Source organism: Anarhichas minor, unplaced genomic scaffold, assembly GCF_050575085.1.
Source record: "Anarhichas minor isolate MPS153535 unplaced genomic scaffold, ASM5057508v1 ptg000025l, whole genome shotgun sequence".
Taxonomy (NCBI): domain Eukaryota; kingdom Metazoa; phylum Chordata; class Actinopteri; order Perciformes; family Anarhichadidae; genus Anarhichas; species Anarhichas minor.
Window position 1 is genome coordinate 5,594,977 of NW_027466471.1, and position 24,051 is coordinate 5,619,027.

The following is a 24,051-nucleotide window of genomic DNA, read 5'->3' on the forward strand; positions in this document are numbered from 1 at the left end:
CCTGACAAGTCATTATATTTCAAATTATTTTATACTTTGAGTTAAACCCACCAATATATATATATATATATATATATATATATATATTCAAAACATAATAATACAAAAACACATATTCAATAACATGGTAGAAACACATAATACATACATAATAATCACAAAATCATTTTTATGAATTCATATATAAAGAAGCAAGAAAAACTTGATTTCAAGAATCAAATAAAGAACATTTTGTATAATCCAAACGTTTTAGTGAATTTAGTGTGTGATGGCAAATTGTTCCGGTGAAGGGAAGCCTTGATACTTGTTACATGTTTCTGTCGGACAGGGAAACAGAAGAGGATCTGGCTCTCTTGGTAAACACACTGAGATAAAGCTGTTAAGGCTGCTTCAATTTAAAGTGAATAGCCTGCATTTAAAATAAATATGACAGGTTCTTTTCTTTCTTCCTTTTTGTGTCATTTTAAGACAGACAATTAAGAGCCTCTTACACAATTGGGTGTGAAATGACCATTTTAAGCTGCGTGTACACCGCAGACATGTGGCATTAGCCTCCATGTCTGAAAAATCAATAACAAGTGGCGTGATTCACCCAACCACTGCATTTTAGCTGCTCCACAGCCTTAAACCCCCTCCCACCCCACCGTGCGCCTTCGAACCCTCTCCTGCTCCCCCTATTCATTGTAAATAACTGTTCAAACGCACAATGCGCCCTGGACCGCTTTATTCAGCCTCACAACTTCCCTGCGTTTTCATTGGTCCCCCGAAGATGCGGCGACAGCTGATTGGATGGAAAGTGTATCCTCTAGTCCGTACACCCCCCCCCCCCCCAGATATTCGTGATCCGGTGCTACTGTGATTCCAGTTGTTTTCACATCGCCTCAACCAACAAAGAGACCCGGAGCTGCTGTCTCTTACATCTCCAATGTGGTGATTGATGCGCAACTAACGACCGACGCTCCTTCACGTCGAGGCGAGAACTAAGAGAGAAAGAGCAGAAATATACCTTTGCACTCCAGAAGATACATTTGGGAGAGAGTTTTAAAAGTTCCACACGGACTTGACTGAACGCAAAGAGTGAAAATGGTGTCGGCCGGACTGGAGATCCTGGGACTATCGCTGTGCGTATTCGGCTCGCTCCTGGTGATGGTGTCGTGCGGGCTGCCCATGTGGAGGGTGACGGCGTTCATCGAGGCCAACATCGTGGTGGCTCAGACGATCTGGGACGGCTTGTGGATGTCGTGCGTTGTGCAGAGCACGGGCCAGATGCAGTGCAAGGTGCACGACTCCGTCCTCGCGCTCAGCCACGACCTGCAGGCGGCCAGAGCGCTCACCATCATCTCCTCGGTGATGGGCGTGCTGGGGCTCATGGTGGTGATCGCGGGAGCGCAGTGCACCAACTGCATCCAAGCCGAGTACGTCAAAGCCCGGGTAGTGAACGCTGGAGGGGTCATCTACATCGTCAGCGCTCTGTTCGTGCTGGTGCCCCTCTGCTGGATGGCCAACAACATCATATCTGACTTCTACAACCCGCAGGTGCCCGGGTCCAAGAAGAGGGAGATCGGCGCCGCGCTCTACATCGGCTGGGCGGCCACGGCGCTGCTGCTGGTCGGGGGATCGATGCTGTGCTGCTCCTGTCCTTCCAGCGGGAACTCTGGATACTCGGTAAAATACGCACCGACCAAGAGGGCCACGCCGAACGGGGACTATGACAAGAGGAATTATGTGTAGTTTATATGTGGCTCGCGGACGGCGGTGCGTAAAAGTGACCTGCAGCTATTGGAAAAACTTAATATTTGCACCTGCAGTTGTTTTTTTTGTTTTAGAAATCTGAACTTTGAAAATCAATGGAGGCACATCTGCTGTTTTTTATACACTGGCCATTCAAAACGCTCGGACCACACATTCACAAATCCTTTTTGTATCTACAAGAAATTTTTTAAATAAAGACTATCGACTACAAGCCGTATGCTCTCAACAAAAAGGAGGATCTTTGTTAGGTACCTGCTTTCGTATCTTAGACATTATTAGTGTTTTGACTTGTTTACCGCTGTAACTGCAAAGTTTTTCTTGTCTAGAGGAGCTCTTGCCATCGAATATATACATTCTTCTTCTTTTTTTGCCTTGATGTGCATTGTCAGCACAAACTTGTACAGTAACCGAGAATGATTGCACTCCCACACATTCAAATACCCATTTCCTCGAGTGGAACTATACGCCGACATGTTGAGGACTCCAACAATGTCTAACAGCAATAAAGAACGAGGAGGAAAAGTGCGTCCCAATGAATCTCGGCCAGGCTTTTTGTGTTGTTTCAGAACTTGATGGCGGTGACTGTGAGGTTTTGCAGTCTATCATGTTGGACCTGTAGATTCGGGGAGAGTGTGGGATCTGTGGGTCACAACATGAAATGTTATTACAGTCCGCTATCCGGCTGCACTGAGCACCTGCGACGTTTTTTTTTATTATTGCAACACTGTCACTGCAGGACGTTTTTTGTTTTTTTCATAAATCTTCCGAATAAACTTCTTGTTTTCTGTTTTGTTTGTTAAACTTTGATGTAATGATTCACTATTCGTGTATATGAAGATGCAACATTGTGTCATTTTATTAAGATTAAACTGAATATATTGTCTTGAAATCTTCCGGTTAAAGTGTGTTCTTGAGTTGTGATGGTCCGCAGACGGCTGCGTAGAGCCCTCGCGCGGCTGTGCGTAATGCGTGCCGTTCCCACCGTGGATCCATAAACCCCCACGGCGGGAGAAAGTATTTTGGTTAGCCATAGAAATCCAGATGACAATGTCCATTCAGCCAGAGTGGGGCTCTGCTGTTCAACTCACAATACTCCACAACCTCCCCCCTTCAGACCCCACACACCCCCCCAAACCCGCATGCAGTCAATGAAAGGCGTTCAAATCGTGGAGAAAGTTCCTGCATGGAATCGTCTTCCCGCGAGTCACTTCATTCATCCGCCGTCGCAGCTGCCCATCTCCCTCTATCAGGGCGGTGCCAGGATGGATGCATGCGGGCTCCACCACAAAAGATTACACGCCATCACTCTTGAAGCAATTAGTTTATCCACTGCTTCATGGGCACCGCGTTTAGCATATACACTGAGCGGTCATTTACAATATTGAGATAAAAGCAGTATACAACATCAATGGAAAATCAATAGGAAAAAAAAACCACAAGATATTTCAGTCTTCCAGTAACAGTCCTCTGATTTAACACTGTGACTGGATTACAGCAGTTTACTTGTTTTGCTGGTCACTTAAGAATCTTAGCAGGTCATATGCCCTCTTAAAGGATGAAAACATGCAGGAAGTCTGATTACAGCCGGGGGAGTGTGTGACTTCACAACAGAACCTCAAATGCAACCAATGCTCAATAGGTTTTATACTACTGGCTCACTGTATTATTTACCAGAGAATATGCCTCTCATTCCCAACAAATACTCATGCAATAGTGTCCAGAGCTTTCAACCAACTCACACAGTCTTCCTCAACGGATGGGGTTTGCTCAGTTGTCATGGAGATGGATCAGTTGACACTGTTAAACTCAACTGTTGTGATTTCAGCACTTTTAGGTCTTCTCATGGGTTTTGGCCAAATAGTTAAAAAAATGAAAGTTCCTTCTCGACCTTGGAAATAGTTTGACGAAACAATCACAACTCAAGTTCCTCTTACAAGCTTTTTGTAGTCGTGGAATTCAAATGAGCCGTGCACGCGCTGATGACCATGTGATTTTGGATGAAAGGTCTGGGGGGGAAAAGTGTCATAAGGCTTGAGTTGGGATTGTTTTGTCAAATCATATCATAATCATAAACAAAATGATTGCACATTTATAGATAGTGGATTAATCAATTTCATCAACAAAAAATGAATCCTTGAAGCCATTTTATAGGGGAAAAAATGGCAAAAATGTGTCACGATCAGGCTTTGCCCTGTGTGTTCTGTGTCTTTGTTTCTTTCTGTAGCTCCTCACTCACCTAATCAGTTCATTCAGTGCACCTGCCAGTCACACTCACCTCATCAACTCATTAGTCTCACCTGTTCACTCTGCCTAGTTCACTATTTAAACCTCTGTCTTTCACTCACTCACTGCCAGATCATTGTGTTTGTTTTCCGTCCAACCCGCCCGTTTTGCTCGTCCTGTTCCCGGTTTTCCAGTCTGCCTGTTCTGCCTTTTCCTGCCGGATTTTCCCCCCTCGTCTTTTGTCTTGTCCCTGGATTCCCTGTTTTGTTTTTGGTTGATTAAAAACCTTTTTTTCACAACACCTGACTGTCTGCGTTTGAGTCCTCATCATGCCCCGTGACAGAATGATCTGGCCCAAGATGGACTCAGCAGACCACAGTATGGAGTGTCGCCTTCCTGACTGGTATGAACAATTCATGGGAACCCGTCTGGCCTTTGGAGGACCTCGAAGTGTCCAGAAGGCAGACCGTGACCTAATGGACATCCCGGTCAAACCTCGAAGGAGACAGAGGCAGAGGAAGGGCCAGACTCCCTCTCCCGCTGGGCCGCAGTTATTCCCCGCTCCCGCTGGGCCGCAGCCGACTCCAGCTCCCCGTGTCAGGTCGGCGGTTCGACCGACTCCAGCTCCCTGTGTCCGGTCGGCGATCCAGCCGACTCCAGCTGTCGCCTCGGAGCAGCAGCTATCCCCAGTCCGGGCCGCCGCCGTCTCCGAACCGCAGCGACCTCCAGTCCGGGCCGCCGCCGTCTCCGAACCGCAGCGACCTCCGGGCCGCCGCCGTCTCCGAACCGCAGCGACCTCCAGTCCGGGCCGCCGCCGAACCGCAGCGACCTCCAGTCCCGGCCGCCGCCGTCTCCGAACCGCAGCGACCTCCAGTCCCGGCCGCCGCCGTTTCCGAACCGCAGCGACCTCCAGTCCCGGCCGCCGCCGAACCGCAGCGACCGCCAGTCCCGGCCGCCGCCGAACCGCAGCGACCTCCAGTCCCGGCCGCCGCCGAACCGCAGCGACCTCCAGTCCCGGCCGACGCCGAACCGCAGCGACCTCCAGTCCCGGCCGCCGCCGAACCGCAGCGACCTCCAGTCCCGGCCGCCGCCGTCTCCGAACCGCAGCGACCTCCAGTCCCGGCCGCCGCCGTCTCCGAACCGCAGCGACCTCCAGTCCCGGCCGCCGCCGTCTCCGAACCGCAGCGACCTCCAGTCCCGGCCGCCGCCGTCTCCGAACCGCAGCGACCTCCAGTCCCGGCCGCCGCCGAACCGCAGCGACCTCCAGTCCCGGCCGCTGCCGCCTCCGCGCTGCAACAACCTCCAGCCCTTTACCCCGCTGGGTCATCAGTCTATCCCCCTGAGCCCCAGTCTATGGACTCCGGTTGCCCGGAGCCCTGTTCCCCGTCTGATCTCCAGCCCCTGGAGCCCTGTTCCCCGTCTGATCTCCAGCCCCTGGAGCCCTGTTCCCCGTCTGATCTCCAGCCCCTGGAGCCCTGTTCCCCGTCTGATCTCCAGCCCCTGGAGCCCTGTTCCCCGTCTGATCTCCAGCCCCTGGAGCCCTGTTCCCCGTCTGATCTCCAGCCCCTGGAGCCCTGTTCCCCGTCTGATCTCCAGCCCCTGGAGCCCTGTTCCCCGTCTGATCTCCAGCCCCTGGAGCCCTGTTCCCCGTCTGATCTCCAGCCCCTGGAGCCCTGTTCCCCGTCTGATCTCCAGCCCCTGGAGCCCTGTTCCCCGTCTGATCTCCAGCCCCTGGAGCCCTGTTCCCCGTCTGATCTCCAGCCCCTGGAGCCCTGTTCCCCGTCTGATCTCCAGCCCCTGGAGCCCTGTTCCCCGTCTGATCTCCAGCCCCTGGAGCCCTGTTCCCCGTCTGATCTCCAGCCCCTGGAGCCCTGTTCCCCGTCTGATCTCCAGCCCCTGGAGCCCTGTTCCCCGTCTGATCTCCAGCCCCTGGAGCCCTGTTCCCCGTCTGATCTCCAGCCCCTGGAGCCCTGTTCCCCGTCTGATCTCCAGCCCCTGGAGCCCTGTTCCCCGTCTGATCTCCAGCCCCTGGAGCCCTGTTCCCCGTCTGATCTCCAGCCCCTGGAGCCCGGTTCCCCGTCTGATCTCCAGCCCCTGGAGCCCGGTTCCCCGTCTGATCTCCAGCCCCTGGAGCCCGGTTCCCCGTCTCTCGAGTGCAGTTCCCCTCCTGGTTCCCCGTCTCTCGAGTGCAGTTCCCCTCCTGGTTCCCCGTCTCTCGAGTGCAGTTCCCCTCCTGGTTCCCCGTCTCTCGAGTGCAGTTCCCCTCCTGGTTCCCCGTCTCTCGAGTGCAGTTCCCCTCCTGGTTCCCCGTCTCTCGAGTGCAGTTCCCCTCCTGGTTCCCCGTCTCTCGAGTGCAGTTCCCCTCCTGGTTCCCCGTCTCTCGAGTGCAGTTCCCCTCCTGGTTCCCCGTCTCTCGAGTGCAGTTCCCCTCCTGGTTCCCAGTCTCTCGAGTGCAGTTCCCCTCCTGGTTCCCAGTCTCTAGAGTGCAGTTCCCCTCCTGGTTCCCAGTCTCTAGAGTGCCGACCCCCAGTCTCTAGAGTGCCGACCCCCAGTCTCTAGAGTGCCGACCCCCAGTCTCTAGAGTGCCGACCCCCAGTCTCTAGAGTGCCGACCCCCAGTCTCTAGAGTGCCGACCCCCAGTCTCTAGAGTGCCGACCCCCAGTCTCTAGAGTGCCGACCCCCAGTCCCTAGAGTTCCGACCCCCGGACCCCCAGTCCCTAGAGTTCCGTCCCTAGAGTTCCGATGTTTTTGTTTTTTGTTTTTCTTTTGGACGTCTGGAATCCGTCCCTTGGAGGGGGGGTACTGTCACGATCAGGCTTTGCCCTGTGTGTTCTGTGTCTTTGTTTCTTTCTGTAGCTCCTCACTCACCTAATCGGTTCATTCAGTGCACCTGCCAGTCACACTCACCTCATCAGCTCATTAGTCTCACCTGTTCACTCTGCCTAGTTCACTATTTAAACCCCTGTCTTTCACTCACTCACTGCCAGATCATTGTGTTTGTTTTCCGTCCAACCCGCCCGTTTTGCTCGTCCTGTTCCCGGTTTTCCAGTCTGCCTGTTCTGCCTTTTCCTGCCGGATTTTCCCCCCTCGTCTTTTGTCTTGTCCCTGGATTCCCTGTTTTGTTTTTGGTTGATTAAAAACCTTTTTTTCACTACACCTGACTGTCTGCGTTTGAGTCCTCATCATGCCCCGTGACAAAATGTACTTATTCCAGCTTCTAAAATGTGAATCAGTCTTATTTAATATTGAACTGCATATCGTTGGGTTTTGGACAATTGCTTGAACAAAATAATTAAAATATGTTAACCTGGGCTTCAGCATCTGACACAAGCAAACAATCGATGAATTGAGAATACAATTGACAGAGTAACTGGTCGTGAAAAAAAATTACTTGTATACTTTCATGCTGGAGTCAACTGAGAGATGATACCATTTTTAACCTATTGTTGAAACGACTACACAGGGTGATGTCATTAAGAATATTGTGAGTATGTGATTTTGTCTCCGAGGGCTGCAGTAGGCGTTCCTACTTTGGGGTCTGTATGGGTTTTTCTACACAGACACTCCCTGGAAGGTCCAGTCTGGTCCGCCTCACTGAGATGTTTTTGTGGGATTGTTAGTTCCACTCCTCTAGTCACCACACAGAGGGGTGATGAAGCGCAGGGTGTGTTTGGGGTGAGGGGGGTGTGTGTGAGTAAGGGGTTAAGTGAGTGTATGTGTGTGTGGAGAGTTGGGGGTGGTAGAAGGGTGGGGGTGGGGCACCACCTTTAAAAAAGGGCCCTCATTCCAATGAGGAGAGAGGCAAATAGGGCCTGCGACGTCACTCAATGGGCGCTCGCCATGGTAACCAGCCAGAACCTGCAGTTGCCTGGTTACGGAAGCCTATAATGTGGTGGTATGGATGAGCCTAATAAAAGGCCTGGCCAGCAGACATTCCTGCAAGCATGGACACACACACACACACACACACACACTATAGTGCACAGCAGTCTAGAAGATGATGGGATTTACTTGAAGCCCGTAATGGTCACCGAAAAAAAAAGAGCTGTGACAGCAGAAACACATTTGTTTCATTGTGATGTGTTCCAGTGTTGCCGTAAAATGTCGCACATTAGATACACAAACATTTCTTCTGGTCGAAGCGAGGAAAACATGAATGAGAAATAAAAGTCGCTGATATCTCAGAGAGGATTCATAGAACCCCTTTGACCTTTAAACTTGAACCTCCCTGAGCCCGACGGAGCGGGGGCAACTCGGTTAAGGTCATGTCATGTCAGAAGAGGGTGTTGCAATGCTGGTTTCAGATTTCTGCTGCAGCCAGTGAGCATTGTGCATGTTTTTTGGGAGGTTGGGCCGGGGAGTCCTTTCTCATGACGTGAACTTTCAGCTCTGAATCTGGCCTTAGGTCGGGTGGGTCGAAAGTCACTCCCCTCGACCGACCAGGCATGATCTCATCGAAGCAGAATCCCCCGCCTTTGATGGAGGGGTCACAACCCTTAACCCATCGAGCTCGTCACACCAGCAAAGAAGCAGCTACACAGTCTGCTAATGGAAAGTTGGCCAATTTGAACTTTGAATTTCATTTAATCACATAGATTCTTCAAAACAACCACAAATGTAGCAGTTGGTCATTATAACGGTGACTGGATCAGTGTCATTAATGACTGACTGCAGGTGCATACAGTCTGCAGACGTCCCAGCTGGATGGAGCTTAGTCACAGATAGCGAAGCCAAGAGTCAGCAGGTGGTTAAACATGGACAAAAAGTGGCTTTGTATACAGAGTTAAAGACCCCATGAGCCGTTTGTTTGAGAAACAATGTAAGAGGTAAGAGATGTAGATCAGACAAAAACACCACCACGTTCCTTTTCTCCTGTATGTCCGCAAAGTTTATGGCTCGGTGACTCACAAGTTTTTGTTGCGGCCCAGTAGCACGACCAGGCTTCCTGTGCAGCGGACAGCGGAACAGGAAACAGGAAAGAACATGGAGGGTGTGGGAGAGGAGGGGAGTTTGTAAAGTGTGGTGGTTAAAGCACTCCCAAACACACACACACACACACACACACACACACACACACACACACACACACACACACACACAGGTACGAGAGAATTATGTATGTAACTTGGTCACATCTTTTTCATCAGTAGGATTATGAAATGATTCCCAGTCAATTTTTTCTAGATCAGAAAATATGTGATTCAACAAGCCAATCAGATTTGTCCCCCCCAATCTGAGTATCTGCACACAGCTTGAAAACTGCCTTTGCACATATATTTTTCGCAACCCATCAGAGCGCACTTGCCGTTTTTTCAAGAGGGTGCCTTAAAGAGAAAGGCGCCAAAACAGAGCGTTTAAGACGGAGGGAGAATACAGGTATTGTCAGACAGACAGTGTGAGGAAAATGTGTTTTTTTTCATGAACCTGAAAATGAGCAAGATTTGTCCCCTTTAATGCTTGAGAAAATTCTCTTACTTATTAAACCAAATGAATAATTTTAAAATGTCACGAACTGAAAACAGGGATGTTTAGTGGACATACCTGGAGATACGTAGTTAGGACATAAACAACATGCAAAATACATATCACCTTTTTATTCTTTTATCACATGTGAATAACCATTTCACATCAGAATAAAGGCATTTTCGTGAGGGAATGAGGAACATCAAATATATCTTAAGTGCTTTACACACGTTATTTTTTTAAAGTGGAGTTAAGTAGGTTCAAATGAATGATAACACTATGTACAGTATCTGCCGGATGTGAAAGTGTTTGCTAACAAGTTCGTCATATCCAATTCATATATGTCAACGTGTTGGTTTCCTCGATCCCCAAATGACCTAAGAAATCAGTTATTGCAGCTTCAAAGCTACCTCAAGATTTAAACCAAATAGTAAGGTCACTAATATTGCTACAGCTGTAGGATCACACTTGAACACCCTAACATAACCTTATTATTTATAGATGAATTCTGCCAAATATTCAATCGTACCTCCCCAAAACTTCACAGAATCCGTATTGATGTGTAACGTGAGACAGGCCAACAACAGTTTTACAGTAACAGACAAGTGTTTTATCAAGAGAGTGATAAATAGTGTGCGCTGTGAAGGTTTTATCTCAGAAATATGAGAGAGGAGTAGTCAAAAACAGGGAGTTTCACCTCCTTTCATGCCTGACTGAGTGAGATCATGTTTCCATACAGTACATCATCATCGGGAGGCAATTTCAAATAGATAGTCTCACGCACACACACACACACACACACACACACACAGACGCACACACACAAAGAGGTGAATGACAGCCCTCTGCTGAGATGAAGAGGAGGCCTGGCAGCATGAGAGGAATGTCTGGGTGGGATCAGGAGACATTTCTGATTTGGCATGGTTTGCCAAAAATGTATGTGATGTCAGTCAGGACGAAAAAAAAAAAAAACCTCCTCTAACACCAGTGTTTATACACCAATCACAGTGGCACAGGTGGTGTTGCTTTAAGATAAAGATAAAGAGGTTTTTATTGCCATTGTAGTGATACAATGAAATTCCGTTTGGTAGCCTTCAGCCAGCAGCAGCGAACAACAATAACGATAACAAACAATATACAAGATAAAAATACACAAAAGGAATAGGGTTGGTTATTTGAAGTCCCATATTAACATAGGATACGGCAATCAGTGGCTAAGCAAACTAACAGCCTGTCTAAAAAACACACACACACACACAGGATTTGTACTAAGTGTATTGTTTCCACACTAATTGCATCTTGCAGGAAAACTCTTGCTTGTTCTTCTCAGGAGTCAACACATGAAATGTGGAAACAGTCACATTTACAGCAAACCCACGTTAAAGGTTTTTTTTCTTTTTCTCTGTCTTTGTGCATGGGACCGCAGTGTATTTTTCAAGAATGAAAGTTGCAGTGCATGTCGTCCACTAAAGGGAGTCCAGCATGACTGAGCCACCTACCGCTGAGAGTGAAAGGAAAGTCACCCGGCTGCAGAATGAAGCTGTTGTGTTTTCAGCCTGGCCTCCTTCGCCTCTTTCTCCCTGCCATCCCAGTGTCTGTGTAAGCTTAAATTAAATTTGAGCAACACACCAGCTCAGGTTTTCCCCCACTGTGGAATAAAAAGCAATCTGTGCAAAACATATTTACGCATAAACAAACTCAACTTAACCCTGACCCTAAAAGCCCCATATGTGGCAGTAAGTTTATGTTAAAATCATTAACTGTCATTTTGTTTTTTGAATATGGAAAGCACAATATGAACCAACATAATGTGTTTGCTCAAATTACCTTAAAGCAAACATGGAGCAATGCAATGCTCCAGAAGTACGGGGATAGTTTACACAGGAACAGACAGGAACAGCTAGTTATTGGGGTCACGGAGCGCGTTAATCCAGCCATTAAATGACTATTATTTGCACAGGATTTTTATAAGTGGCAATAATGACTTTATTGATATAAATGGTAAATGCATCAGGATCACACAAACAAATTTGGACTGCCAGCAGGTTGTAAGCCTTAATATAATGATTAAGGATTGTAAAATATCAATAATAAGTCAGTAATAATGGAACTTCCAGGCGGTCTATGTGAGGGATTCTCTTTGATATATTCAAGCCAAGTTAAACATCAACTAAGGGCATTACTTCACTTAATGTTGGGCTTGGTAATGTTGAGAAACTAGTCAGACTACACTAGATTACAAAAAATTATCCAACCAAAAACCCAGCTCAGTTTGGCCAATTCTTTTCCAATGAAAGTAGCTCACAGCACTAGCTCGAAAAAGTCACTAAAGTCTCTAGCGAGAAAGTTGTCAAGTCGGCAACACTGACAACCAGTTGTCATTCCCAGGTCGTCAAATACCGACGTTTTGTCAAGCCCCTCGGCATCTGATACCAACGCACACGAGACCCTTTGGGGTCTACTGTATAAGACGCTCAGGTCTTTCAAGTAACTACAATGTAAACCAATCTGCCTCATTATTAGACGCGCAGAGAAAATACTCCGTGATAGGGGGGAGGTCAAAGCAACATCGGACTTTCGGCCAGGAGACCGGCGTTCGCGTTGTTGAGTTACCTTAAAGTTACTTTATCGATGTTTGTGACGTGTTTTCAGCACTTATATTACGTTGTGTTGGCTTTACTTCGTTTACGTACTAATTTTAAGCCCAACCAGGATGTTATTTTTCCTGAACCTAACTAAGTGATTTTGTTGCCTAAAACCTCAGTAAGTGTTTTTGTTTGAATTCCCAACGTTGCCCACTGCGTTTACTGCGACCGTGCGCTGGGCTACCCAGAAAGTGGGTGTCAGAAAGTGGCGCCAAAGGGTCTGACCAAGCGCCAGTATGTGACGAGTTGGAATGAGAACGTGTTGTTCAGGCCTCTCTCTTAAGCCAACGCCCCCCCCCCCCCCCCCCCCCCCACACTATTGTTAGCACTAACAGCAGACAAGCTAGCAGCTAGTGGAAGACTTCTGGGACTCACAATGAGTGCGTCTCTCTTTTTGTTTTTATTCGTCGATTGCTGTCTGGATGTACATGTCACAGCCTGGCCCCTCAACATTTATGGATTACAATGGATTATCACTGATCCATAAACCATCATTTGGTCATAATTTATGTACCAGTATTTAAAATAAAACATATATGAAAGGTGGCACAGTATCCCTCTGAGGCCCATGGGAATGTGGCATTACTGTCTTTAAGAGGCTGTCTGACAGCTCAGACTTAAAGAGTGAAGATACTGGGATCGTATGAAACTACGCGACCAAAGGAATCCATCGTACCAACCAATCAATCAATCGTGTCATGCTAGCTTGTAGTAAATGGGGCCAAATAGCACCCCAAAGTCAGGCAAAATTTTAGCGAGGGAAAACTGGCGTGGTGATTTTGGAAGGGGTCCCTTGACCTCTCACCTCAAGATATGTTAATAAATATGGGCTCTATGGGTACCAACGCGTGTCTTCTTTATTGACGTGCCCACTTTAGATAATCCCTTGCATTCATATTTGAATATTTCTTGGAATTGCAAAAGACTCTTGTGGATCCAATGAGCCCAATTGTATTCCTGTGTGACGAAGTTAGTCCCAATAGTAGCATTCAACTTGAAGTCACTGTCACCTGTTGTGACCTCTAGGATAATCACAGCCTCATGGAACTTTACAACCACAAACTACAGACCTAGGGCCTTCAGAGGATGTATTGCTTCTCTATGTACATTGACAATGAGGGGGTTTCTGAGAAAAAGTTTCCAAAAAAAGAAGTGCTCGCCTTTCAATTGTCAAAAAATGAAATTCTTGCAAAAATCTCCAAATGTCAAAGGTTTTTGATACCAAATCACAGAATGACTTTTTCTTTGGTGATCCTCGAGGTCTTGGTGTCTTAATGTGGTAATATAAAGAGATCTTTAGAGAAGTGGTAAAAACAAACAAAGGTTCACAGCTTTCAGAGGATGTATGTGGCTTATGTGGCATCTACTGTTGTCCTGCTATCTCCACCTAAAGATCCCCTCTCCCCCCTAAGAAATTCAAAAACAGTCTACGTGGGTCAGAAAAATCCATAGAGATTACAGGCTTTGCATTTTCAAGAGTCTCAATCATGAGCTGGCAGAGCAGTAGAATAAAAAGACCAATAAATGATATAAGTATGTATTTCAGATGGTATTATTATGTATTGGCATTGACACCTTCACAACAGCTTTCAGTGGACTTGCGGCATGTCGGAATTAAGCCGATTCAACCACAGAATTCCGTCAACATCAACAAGTGTCAAATTCATGCGATTTTTCCAGGCAATGCTAATCTCTTTTGCATGAAAGCACTTTGAAACAATGGAAGAGAGGAGAGCAATTCGGGGCACAACACCCCAACTGTGAGAGGTCATGAGGGGTTAAAGGTCACAGGGGGTTAGGGATCATTAAGGGCCTCTGTGGGCCGACAGGCTGACATGAAGCTAGCAGCAGCAGCAGGTCGGAAGTGGAGATGTTTTTACTGGTTCTAAACGTGGCGGATTTCAGAGAAATGTTAGTTTACATATACTGAGCCTGTGTGTGAGCGTATATATGTGTGTGTGTGTGTGAGCATCCTCTCACAGCATGACAGGGAGACAGTCAGCTGTAGGTCTTTGTCTCCGGCTGTCCGGAAAAAATAATCCTATCTGGAATCTGGGATTGTTAGAGACGCACGAGAGGGGCAGGATGAAAATAGTTGAGACTGTTGGAGAAGGATGAGAGAGGAAAAAAGGAAGTGGAGCAATTCGGAGTAATTCTTATTTCACAGGACATATTACAAAACTCCAGCTAAGAGATAAACTGAACCGTCCACAGATTTTATACTCGCAGGGTGAAAATAATTCAACTTCAGCGACAGTTGATTTCAATAAAGGACACTGTGTCTTTGTCACCAACGGCAACAAGTTGTAATGGCGGCAAACATCTAAGCAAATTGTCAAGCTTAATATAATAATGTTTGATAATATAAAAACACACTAGTTGCTAAACTCTGTTATTGTTGAACAAGCAGAGATTTTGAGTTTTAGAACAAATATGTCAAAGGTTTTAGGTCATTTAGAAACAAAACTAATGAGTTTATTTTTAGATTGTTAAAAACATGTTTCCCTTATGACACATTTAAAGTGTGTTTTGCTTTTTGTTACTTCAGTGTTTGAGCTTCACAGTGTAAAATGACGTGTGAGCAGATTGTGACACTAGAGGGCTGTTTTTACATTCATCATCTGCTGAGGGAGGAAAGTTTGTCTGTGCTCACTTTTTAAAGGAACAGTGTGCAGCACTTCAGGGGTGATTTATGTAACTCTCAAATATAAACATCCATCTTAACAATCCAGTATCGGCTTTCCAATATTTTGATTTGGGTAAATTGAAGTGATTTTGAAAGGGACGGTTTATGAAAGGTTCAGTGACATACAGTAACTTTTACTCATCTATGCTATCAAAAATGATGACGATGATATCCAGTATATACTCTATATATATAATATATATATATATACATATATTTAAAGATTTATGTGTGCTGTAAAAGGAGAAAAAAAATCACGTATCCCCTATATAAGACAACAAAAAGGGAATTTATTGTGTTATGGGAATTGTCAGATTTATGTGAATAGTTATATTATGCAAGGACAAAATCGCAAGTATTAAGCTGCGTTGCAAGTTGCAACTATATAACAACGGTTGTCATATGAAGACTGCTGCAGCCTGTGTGAAAGAATATTATAATTAACTTCATCTTACCCTAAACTAAACGCAACAGGTTTTTATGCCGGTTTCATACAGATCAATATGTATGACAAGTGGCATCTAGCCATGTATGTATGTACAATATCAAAGCTCAGAGTGGTAGTTGCATATGGATAATATGGTAAAATACTGCAAAAATAATCATATAAGCCACAACATACTGCATCATTACTTCCCACAAACATCCCCGAGAGCTCCACTCAGCAGCTCACCCCTGAGGAGCAAAAAGCAACGCGCCCGTTTGAGTGGGAGGCCTTCAGAAATGCCGCTCTGCACATCTACACGTCGGCTGTATGGGGGGGTATGTTTCCCTCAATGTGTGTGTGTGTGTGTGTGTTGGGCCTGTTGCATGCCACATTCCTCCAATGCAGAGCGGCGGAAAGGCCAGCGGCCCCACTTCACCAGAGGTGCCAAAAGGGTGGTGGTGGGGGGGGGGGTATGGAGAGCAAAGTGATTGATGGCTGAGGAGAGAAGACCAAATGATGGGCTGAAGAACAGGTGGATCTCCTCACTGGAACACCGACCGACCGACCGACCGATGCTACGTCTGTGCTCACTGGCCAGGTAAGAGTCCGGTTGAAATCAGCAGTCGTTCAGTCAAAGAGAGGACTTGTAGAAACACAGCGCGACACTGAGGAAAACTAAAACACGAGGTTCAAAGTTCACTCTTGACCTCAGAAACTGCATTTGAGAAAACAATCTCCAGACTCCACTGTATTTGTGCTGCTGCCATACGTTTGAACGTGTCACAGATCGACACTCCAGTGGTCTCATCGCGAAAAGTGAATACATCGTGCCAAGTTGTACGATGTATTTTGCGACTTATGGCCACAGTGGTCACTTTTTAGCAAAAGTTACATCGCCCCCGTTTAAGGATTTCTCACCCGTGTTGGTTTATATGCTTAGAACGCCCCTAACTGAAGGGACCCTGTTCTCTACTGCAGCTTCATGAACTTTGAACCTCAGAGTTTTAGCCAACACAAAAGCCTCAAAAGTGCTTGACTTTAACATCCACAACATTGCGATTCCATCAGCTGATGAAGATCATATAATATGATCAAAAGCTCCAGAACATACTGGACTCTTTTGAAGAGTTAATCCAGGAGTTTGGCCTCCCTCGATCCAGTATTTGGCAGTCAGCACTGTGCTGGGCTCTCAGAGAGAAGCCCCTCCGACACCATAGCCTGCTCTCTGATACCATGAACATATTTGGACTGGGTCATGCGTTGGGGAAAACAATCAAATCATGTTGAATCGAGGTTCTGATTATCTAAGACTTTAAATAGATTCGTAACTTCCAAAAATCTATTTTTGTAGAAGTGTTTGATGGACAGTTATCCTATAGTCACAGTTACGATTTATTTTTGAAATTGGCAAGTTTCTGAGAAATAAAAAGGCAGCTAACTTACCAATTGTATTAATGCCACAGGCCCCATGTTTATTTTGTGTATAACTTGGACTCAGTTGTTCCTGAAGTCACTGGGAGTTGACAGAAAACCTTTTTCGTGAAAAGTATTATTGCAATCAGTTGCTTTAACTTTTTCAAATATAAATATCCCGTAATCTTGTACCCACTTTACTCTGCTTTCCTGCCATGATCTGCCACACCGGAGTAGATATCATTATTTGTTTATATTATATTAGTTTTTCAGAACTGTGCAGTGCTGAGTGTTATGTTCAAAATTGAAAAATGGCAACAAAAGCTCCAAAACAGCTCGCAGTGGGATTCTCTCGTCTAACTAAAATGTTTAAATTACAACCGTAGCAGAAAAAAAGAAAAAAAAAAAAAGAGTTAAAAATAGAAGAGATAAAGGGGATGAGCAGACAGACACGTTTATCAGCAATCATGTCTCTAAAAATAACCCTCCTCTCCGCCCTCGTTAATGATATAAATGGGTCTTCCTTTCAGTTGGGGGCATTAATTCTCCTGGATAACATCACGCTGCTGCGACTGTAAACAGCATCATTATGGATGTAAATAGTTCTCAAACTCAGAGGAAGCGACGAGACGCAGGCATTCATACACAATTAAGTGATGACGATGATGATGATGATGATGAGGCAAACTAACTCGACCTCCCCTTGCCTCAGCTCGACGCGGATCGCGGCACGTTTCAGTCCCGCCGCTGTCGCTCAGTCCAGGACTTTTCCGTAAAAAAACCCGCCCTAACACCCTCCGCTCTGTAAGGTCACCATCGCATCCTGATCCAAGAGTGATAAGGATCTTAATGACCCCACAGAGAGCGAGCTTAGGCTCCAGCACTCCAGACGCTCTCTGGACCGACGGTTAAATCACCACTGGGAGGCTCCCGGCCCTACTTTCTCCAGTGCGCATGCGCGCCAGGGCCCGCGGCCCTCACCTTTGCCCCACATGAGCGGATTGAGCTCAGGAGAAGAAGTTAAGTTCATTAAAGCTAAAATAGTTTCACTCGGAGTCTCTCTCACACACACACACACACACTATTAATTTTCGTGGAAATACACAAGTCGTGTCAGCAAAACAAGAGATTGGATCCAGATGAAAAGACTGTAATCGGTTTGGATCGCCCTCTGCCGCCGCACGCTGTGACTGCCAACAGAGGACACTCACTGCCAGATCTTTGTTTTCACGACATGAGAGAAAGTTCAACCTCACTTATGACTAATAGATTAGGTCCCTTTTGCCCACAAACCAACAATGGTGCTTCTTAACGTGGCTCAGTGGGACCATCCAAAAAAAGAAATCTCATTTCCTATAATAGTGTTTTTACTTGTGGAATACTTCCGTCTGGAGGAAATTATTACCAACAAACAATAAACAGGTGTTTCTATGTTGTCGTTTTTATATTTAAGGTATACAGGTTTAGGATTATTGGCTTTAATACATTGCCACCCTCTTCAGTATGATTCTCTTTTTTCTTCTTTATAATGACCGTTATAACCGACTGAAATATCAAAGCAGCAGCGCTGGTAAGTGTTGGATGCACCGATCCTGACCGTAGGAGGGAATAAGGGGAATAACACCGTGACAACCAGTTGTTTTTTTTTGTCAATATTGTTAGAAAACAAACATCCTTGTTCTCATGTCAACTTATACAATGATTATTCCAATTGATGAGGTTTACAGATTTTCTATTTGGGGAAGAGAGACTACGAGTTGAGGTATCAGAATCTGTATCGGGAGAAAAAAACTAAATATCTCAGAAACATGCTTCAGTAATTCTACATTTACATTTTTTTATCTCCGTCAGCCCGTCACACACCAGGCCATCTTTTACTGACAGGCAGGAGAAACTGTCACCTGATAGTTCCTTCTTACAAAATTTAAGTTTTGCTCTTTTAGCACTGTAATTTTTAGGCGACTAAATAGAAGACAGGAAATGACAAAAAGGACATGATTTGGAGTATTTGACATTATAACTTCTGTCCAAAATCTCACACTGCAAGCCTCTCAGTGAAGTAAAACAGGTCATCCATGTGGAACATGGGATCACTCATTCAGAGACTGGCCAGCAAAAAAAACACAACACAACTATAAAAGGCATGTATAAAGAGATAATTAGAGCACCTGCTAACAATATGAATCTAAAAAGCAGAGCTCGAGTCATATTTATACAGGAAACGAGAGAAAAAGATTTTCCACATTTCACAGCTCTCATGTCTCAAAAACTCCAAGAAACAACATTCAAGTAACTAACTAAGATTTATTAAACATGTTTAAAATGTGACGAGCGACTCACATACAGACGGGAATAAAAAGACAAACGTGACAAGAATTTAAAAGCAAAAATAAGACTTCCACACATTTACAAAGACTGTACAATATAGACACGTTGAAATCATGGAGAAAGTTCTCTTATGGGTGGCACCGTACATGCCCGACACCAACTCTGTTCAAGACCCAAACCCAGACTCAGGCTCATGTTCCCTCTCACGACAGGAGGGTGATGAGTGCGTCCAGAAACTTGCTCCGGTCCTCCGTCTTCAGTTCAATTACTGCAGAGAAACAAAACACGGGCAAGAATGAACGAATGCTGAAGGAAACAAGTGTCAACTAATGCACATCACAAAAATCTCCTTTGTGACATGAGCGCTGATAACTGAAGCTCTGCTTGAAATGAAGACGAGGCTGCCCCCTAGTGTCTGATGAAGAGACGGACAACTCCCCACTCGTAAGGACTTTAATGAGGACCAGGACACAACACATGAGAAAAGTAGATGTCAGTCTTACTTGAGGTGTCGAAGTTGTCGTGAAGAGTTCTGGAGCTGGTGCTCTCTGCGGCTTTCTCAAACGCTCGACCGAAGAAACTGTTAGAGTACAGGGAGACAAGGTGCAGAGTTGAGGGAACGAGGCATTTCAGCCGCACGCAACACAAAGTGAGTCGATTACATGATTAGTGCATCGCCAGAAACCTTAACTATTGTTTCTGCGATTAACAGAATAAATCAGCAAAAGATGTGACACAAAAGTATTATTTTATCTCCAAAGCATCACATTACATAGCAGGAACAGAATAGCAAAAACTATACCAGATATGTAATATTTTACTAATTAGTAATCTCAGATTCCAGGGTTATATTTTACACAAAAAATGAATGATTATGACAGATATTATTTATTAAGAATATTCCTTGCTCTGCTCATATCCCACATATTTAAAAAAGAAAAAGTGAGGTCTTACTTCTTCTTGTCAGATGTCTCAGACTCTGGCGGGATTCCCACAACAATGACGGAGCCCTTCTCCACGTCCTTGGGAGCCGCCATGATGAGAGGAAGCAGTTTGCAGCGCTTATTCCTCGTCTAGGCCACAAAAAAAATAAAAATAAAACACAACGAGTGAGGCCAACAGCGGTGCATTTTTCAGAGCGAACGAATAAAAGCTTCTTCCTTCACTGTGCGATCCAGCCGACGGCAGTAAGATACTCACGGAATGGACAAAAGCCTTCAGGAGGTACTTGCAGAGCAGAGTCAAGGCCATGGGCTTAGAGAAGAGCTTCACGTCCGGTGTTCCCTGCACGTGAAAGAGCAGCAGGAGGAAAAGTGTTGAGCCGAGCAGCACGGATCTGCCGTTACAGACGTATCATTCGGACACTCGTACCTCCATGAGGTAGCAGTAGAGGAAGGGTCCCTGCGACACGATGAGGTTGGTGCAGATGCAGCTGGCGACCGTCTGCTGGATGGCCATCAGCTTCTTCTTAGCCAGGTCAATGCCCGAGTGTAGACGGTCGAGGTTGCTCCTAAGAGGAAAAACACACCAACAGTTCATTTGACACAAGTATTCCCCCCCCCCCCCCCCTTCTTATATAAAATCGGATTATAAACATTTAGATACTTTTACAGCTTTAAACCACTCGTTCTGGTCGTCTTTATCAAAACGCTGCCACAAACCTGGAAAGAGAGTCCAGAGCCTTGATGAAGTTGTCGCTGGCGCTCTCATCTTTCTCAGTGCTCTCCAGCAAGGCAGCAGTCGCATGCACCATGTCACTGGCCAGGAAGCGGTTCTTGAAGCCAAAGTGAACGCCAAATGTCTGGATGCGGATGTCCTTCATGCTGTTGGAGGAGGGGGGAATAAATAAAAATAAAGACTAATCATTTCAGGCTGTCGGTCAATAAATGCTTCAGAGTGTCTTCAGGTAACATCTGGATTCATACCCATATTTATTGGAAGACTCCTCAATGACGTCCCTCAGGTTCTCTTTGATCGACATGTCCATGGAGTTGAATTTCTGCCTCACTTGCTTCAGAGGCAGCCTGTTGAAAAGCAAATGTCAGCCATTAAAACAAGCGAGGCAGCTCTACTTCACAAACAAAAGTACTGACGTCCAGGCAGTGGCCCTTCACCCCATGTCAGCTAGGAACTCCTGGAGCTTCTTTTGGCCATTTAACGTCCACAGCTTGAAGTTGCACGACGTGTAGCAGGAATTACAGATGCTCTCATACAGGGACCAGTGCTGGTAGAGGGCGAGACGGAGGCTGAAGAAGAGCGTTAAGGAAAACTACAAAAAATGAAATATAGTGATTTCTGCCACTATGACACTTGACCGTAAAAAGGGTAAACAATATAAAAGATCCACTCCGACAACATGTCGGGTTAATTAAGGATACTCATATTCAAAGGAGATCCTCATACAGTCGATGGAGAGCGAGTTCTCCTCGTCCTCGTTCCGGTGGTTGTGTCGGGAAACGTGACGCTGCATGGTGGCGATGTCCGTCACATACTTCATACTAGAAAAGGAACCAGGCGGACAAGAATAATTCACATAAAGCAAATGCATCTTGTGATTAAATTCTAAGGACAATCGATTGATGTTTTGGAGAACTGCGTTTTGAAATATTAAATATATTCTTACTGTGTGATTTTATCATGAACCCACTGGTCTGTCAGGCCAATGACGGCCCACCTGCAAAGACAAAAAAACAGACAAGATAGTCCACATCTAAAAGTCTGGCCAGTGCGCCTTCACAATTTGTATTACATTTAAAATAAAATGACATAGCTTACCAGAGCATGTCCTTGGTGTCTTTGGTCAATACCCACGCCAACTCAAAAAACATCAGCGCAGCCTGACGTAAGACACATGAAACACACGATTAAAACATCAGTATTCAGGAATAATAACAGGATATGTAAAACACAAGTCAACATACAGCTGAGCATAATGAACTCTCAATTGTGTACGGAGATATTTAAAAAGGTTTCCAGGATTCTAAAAAGGATGAAAAAGTACATTTTAAAAAGCGTCTGTCTACTCACAGAGGTCCCGTGATATTCATACTGCTCATAGTCAAACAAGATTTCCCGCCTGAGAAATGAGTGAAACATTAGTGTCAATTCACAAATTGTAACGACTATAATATGACAAACACCACTCCGCCTCCTTAAAAACACTTCACCTCCGTGCCTCCCACTCCCTCTTCGCTCGCTGCCTGTCGATTCTCCTCTCAACTGCCCCCTGCAACGACAAACGCAGTCACACAACCATTAGAGCCACGTCAACACTCTTCTGATTTATGTCGGCGACGTATTCAAAATACGCACTTCATCAAATCTCCGCCGTTTCCCAGACGGCTCCGAGCCTTCGTCACTCTCATTTCCAGAGTCTCCTCCTTCCTCGTCATCTTCATCTCGAAAGATGTCGTCGTACGGAGGAACGCCGAGGTCATCGTCCTGTTTGATTAGCAGCTTGATCTGCGGATGAGATGACGGGAGTTTTCCACAAGAGTAAGCATGAAGCATGGGAGCACGATTTCCTTCCTTTGTTGTATCGCTCACAAAAGATAAACGGGAGGACGTGCTTTGCCACCGCACAAGCTAATAAAGACAAACGGCTGTTTGAGCTGAATTGATCATTATGCATCACCTGGGAGTCATTGTAGACATTGACCACATCTACAGGCCGGTGAGTGTCACAGATGAAGAAGACGGAGTCATCATCCGGCTGCAGCGTCTCCAGAAGGTCAACGTTCGCCCCGCAGTTGATGAGAACAAAATAGCGAAACTACAACACACGAAACACCAAGATTATACACTTAACAGTTTAAAGTGACAGTTGGGGGAAAACCTTGGTTCTTCCTTGCTCATCCTTCTGTCATTTAATCACACATACGCTCAGGTCTGACTTGAGCTCACCTGCTCTTTGTGTTCGAGGAAGGCCGTGCTGAGGTCCTGCCAGCCTGTAACTGGCACCAGTGTGTACTGGACCTGGTCACAGTGGAACAGCCCCTGGTGAAGAGACAACAACATTCAGCAGTTAGTCTATAATTTACGAATTCATATCAGCAGAGTATAAACTTTTTTTCTAAACCAACATTTAATGTGTGCGGCCATTGCTTTGGTCTCAGAAATATGCATAGTTTAAATGTAACCAATCAAGGTGCAGCTATTGTACACAACATAGCGCTAGATTATACGAGGAAGTGCTGCTAAAGTGTCACAAATAACTTTTAATTTAATCTAAATGTATGAAGGGATACAATCTACAGAATAGCCAAACACTACTAACGTTACTTATTGATAAAGTGAAATGAAATACTAAACCGGTGGTCACTCATACAGCAGGATACATGATACATTTAATTCAGGGGATAACAGTAATGTTATGTTATCAGTCTGAACAGAGGTAGCAGGAGCTAATGTTTGCTAACAGTTAGCACGTTAGCTTACCTGTAGAATCTTACAGGCGCAGAGAGCGTCGATGTCTGACGCCACCAGGAGTGCGACTCTCTGAAAGCAAACGTTTAGTTAAAGGTAAACTATATCATATAAATACGTTGCGTCTCAAACAGACTATAAGGTCCGCTGAGTGACGTTAACGCAAACAATACTTCCATGTTTCAAGTTTCAGTCAGTTGCCCTTCAACAACTCACCTGGTTGGCAACAACTTCATAAAATTCCTTCCTTATGTCCGTGATAAACATTTTCAAAAGATAAAAAAAGCTTTTAAGATGAGGACAGACCGGGTACAATAAGGCTAAACCGGCATGAACAGCGGGATGTTTTCGGGTTGCTGTCAGACACGGAGCTTTCTTTGCTGTTCCTTGTTGGAAATGTGGCGCCAAATCTGCACGTCACATCCAGGTCAGATTCCAACCAATCACTGAGAGGAAAGTAACGTGTTCGAGGCCGCGCCCACCAAATGAAGTCAACAAAGAGGAGAAACCGAGAAACCTGTCAAAGAAACACTCAACCAACTGCAGTTTGTACTGATTCCCGCGACAGTATACCCCGATCTTGTACTTTACTCAAGTATTTCAAATGTGGTGCTACTTTATATACTGCTCAAACATTGTACTTTTTACTCCACTACATTTATCCGACAGCTTTAGTTTGACTTTGTATA

General features: G+C 45.5%; 2 protein-coding genes across 2 annotated transcripts; one reads left to right on the plus strand and one right to left on the minus strand.

Annotated features, from left to right (window-relative positions):
• The first annotated feature begins 903 nt into the window (after nt 1-903).
• Nucleotides 904-1,749, plus strand: cldn5a (claudin 5a). The gene has a single exon (XM_076099289.1). The coding sequence runs from the start codon at nt 1,084-1,086 to the stop codon at nt 1,729-1,731; it is 648 nt and encodes a 215-aa protein (XP_075955404.1). The 5' UTR covers nt 904-1,083; the 3' UTR covers nt 1,732-1,749.
• Nucleotides 1,750-18,893: 17,144 nt separating this feature from the next.
• On the minus strand, nt 18,894-23,768 carry cdc45 (CDC45 cell division cycle 45 homolog (S. cerevisiae)). Its single transcript, XM_076099262.1, has 18 exons — nt 23,579-23,768; nt 23,375-23,434; nt 22,841-22,933; nt 22,572-22,709; nt 22,250-22,399; nt 22,105-22,163; nt 21,965-22,013; nt 21,713-21,774; nt 21,561-21,611; nt 21,316-21,435; nt 21,052-21,183; nt 20,863-20,961; nt 20,599-20,760; nt 20,309-20,447; nt 20,138-20,221; nt 19,892-20,010; nt 19,441-19,517; nt 18,894-19,205 (listed from the first exon to the last, which is right to left on the minus strand). Exons 1-18 carry the CDS (start codon nt 23,627-23,629, stop codon nt 19,141-19,143), a joined length of 1,710 nt encoding a protein of 569 aa, XP_075955377.1. The 5' UTR covers nt 23,630-23,768; the 3' UTR covers nt 18,894-19,140.
• Between the last annotated feature and the right edge of the window lie 283 nt (nt 23,769-24,051).